The sequence below is a fragment of the Nelumbo nucifera genome, chromosome 8 (assembly GCF_055504915.1).
Source record: "Nelumbo nucifera cultivar China Antique chromosome 8, China Antique-T2T, whole genome shotgun sequence".
Lineage (NCBI taxonomy): Eukaryota > Viridiplantae > Streptophyta > Magnoliopsida > Proteales > Nelumbonaceae > Nelumbo > Nelumbo nucifera.
Window position 1 is genome coordinate 17,380,815 of NC_142656.1, and position 1,643 is coordinate 17,382,457.

General features: G+C 35.2%; 1 protein-coding gene across 1 annotated transcript; it reads right to left on the bottom strand.

Moving 5' to 3' along the window:
- Positions 1-224: 224 nt before the first annotated feature.
- On the bottom strand, positions 225-1,394 carry LOC104592650 (aspartyl protease UND-like). Its single transcript, XM_010252083.1, has one exon. The coding sequence runs from the start codon at positions 1,392-1,394 to the stop codon at positions 225-227; it is 1,170 nt and encodes a 389-aa protein (XP_010250385.1).
- Between the last annotated feature and the right edge of the window lie 249 nt (positions 1,395-1,643).

A 1,643-nucleotide genomic window follows, 5' to 3' on the forward strand; every position in this document is an offset into this window, starting at 1 on the left:
AAAGTGCTTGCAGATCTCTGGGAATTGATTTTAGTAGATTGTCTCAATCCAGTGAGTTTACAGGTTTCTTACAATTATATAATGCACAGAAATAACATGAAATATGTAACTAGCTCAATATTTGAAATGAAACATGCATATATACTAGATCAATGAAATTGGTAACTAGTTTATTTAATTATCTTGTTACAATATAAAAGTTGTGATGAAAACAAACGCACGTACTATAATAAGTTACATTCTGTAGGATTGATGAGAGCTCTATTTTTTACAAAATTATAATTTTGCTGCATGATCGAACCAATATGTATCTCATCATATTCTTCTATTTCTACAATGGCGCAGCAGAAGTTCTTGTTGTCAGGACCCCATAGTGGTATGAAAAAAACATACTTGATAACAACTTGTTCTACTCCTTCCGTGTAAATAAGTGTAAAATTGAAGTCTTCAATATCATCCATAAGCTCTTTTTCATAGCAATAATTGCTAACACCACGGAGACTTTCGGCCTCAATCCCAAGTCGATTTTGTAACTTTGCCATCATGAATTTTATAATTTTTGAAGGAAAATAGCTAAGATTGGCTCCAGTATCAAGAATTGCTTCAGAAGAAATATTCATTATTTCATCAAAAATCCTGATACCTACCACTTGAAGCCTGTAATGACCGTCGGTATTAACAACCAAGGGAGTACTTGGCCCTTGAAGAATAGCATCATGATTGATTGCAAGTGTGCCCGCTCCGTCTTGTCTTGGAAGACAATAAGAAAATGCAAACGCATTTATTTGTGATAGAAAGCCCAATTTTGGGCCGTATGGAGTTGAAAAGCCAAACAAGTTTATATCCATCAGACCGGTAGATTTAACAATTAAACTAAACAAAAAATGTTGTGCCTTAAAAGAAGAAACCTCACTTCCACTTCCAATCTGTAATGAATCTATCGTGAGCGTACCTGTCACCTCACTTTTGTCAAGATATTTACACATAATCCAGCAATTATCATCATCAGCATCACCATACCGTTCTCTTCTACTTGCCATCTGGCATTCTTCCTCATTCTTTAAGACATAGTGAATGGTTTTCGACTTGTATGGATGCATTGGTGTAAAATATATCGAACTCGACATGTTAGGAGTGGAGTAAGGCGTAAAAAACCATGTAATATGACTCCCAGTATCAATTAGAACTTCTATAGATTGATATGGACTACCCACATCGATCTTTATAAAATAATCCTTACCGCTTTCTATCATTATCTCTTCTTTGAACTCATCGGGCACTGCTTTGTGATGATGTTTAACAAAAACGCGAGTCTTCCATGCTTGGGAATGACAAGAAGAAGAAGAAGAAGAAGCCAATACAAGAACAAGGAGGCACAACACAGTGATTGGCATTTTGATCATTTGATGATATGCATGCATGTGGTCTTCAATTTATTAATTTCTTCATATCCTATATATATAATATAGATGTGAGGTTTATGTTAGGTAAAACATAAAACAAGGATGGGTGACTCACAATGATACAATGAGGTTTATGCATGTATTCGGTGAAAAATAAAATATTGATGGACGTGTACGACTCATATTGACAGGGCAGTGATGGAGATAAAATGGCAGATTATCTGGTGCTTCCACCATCGT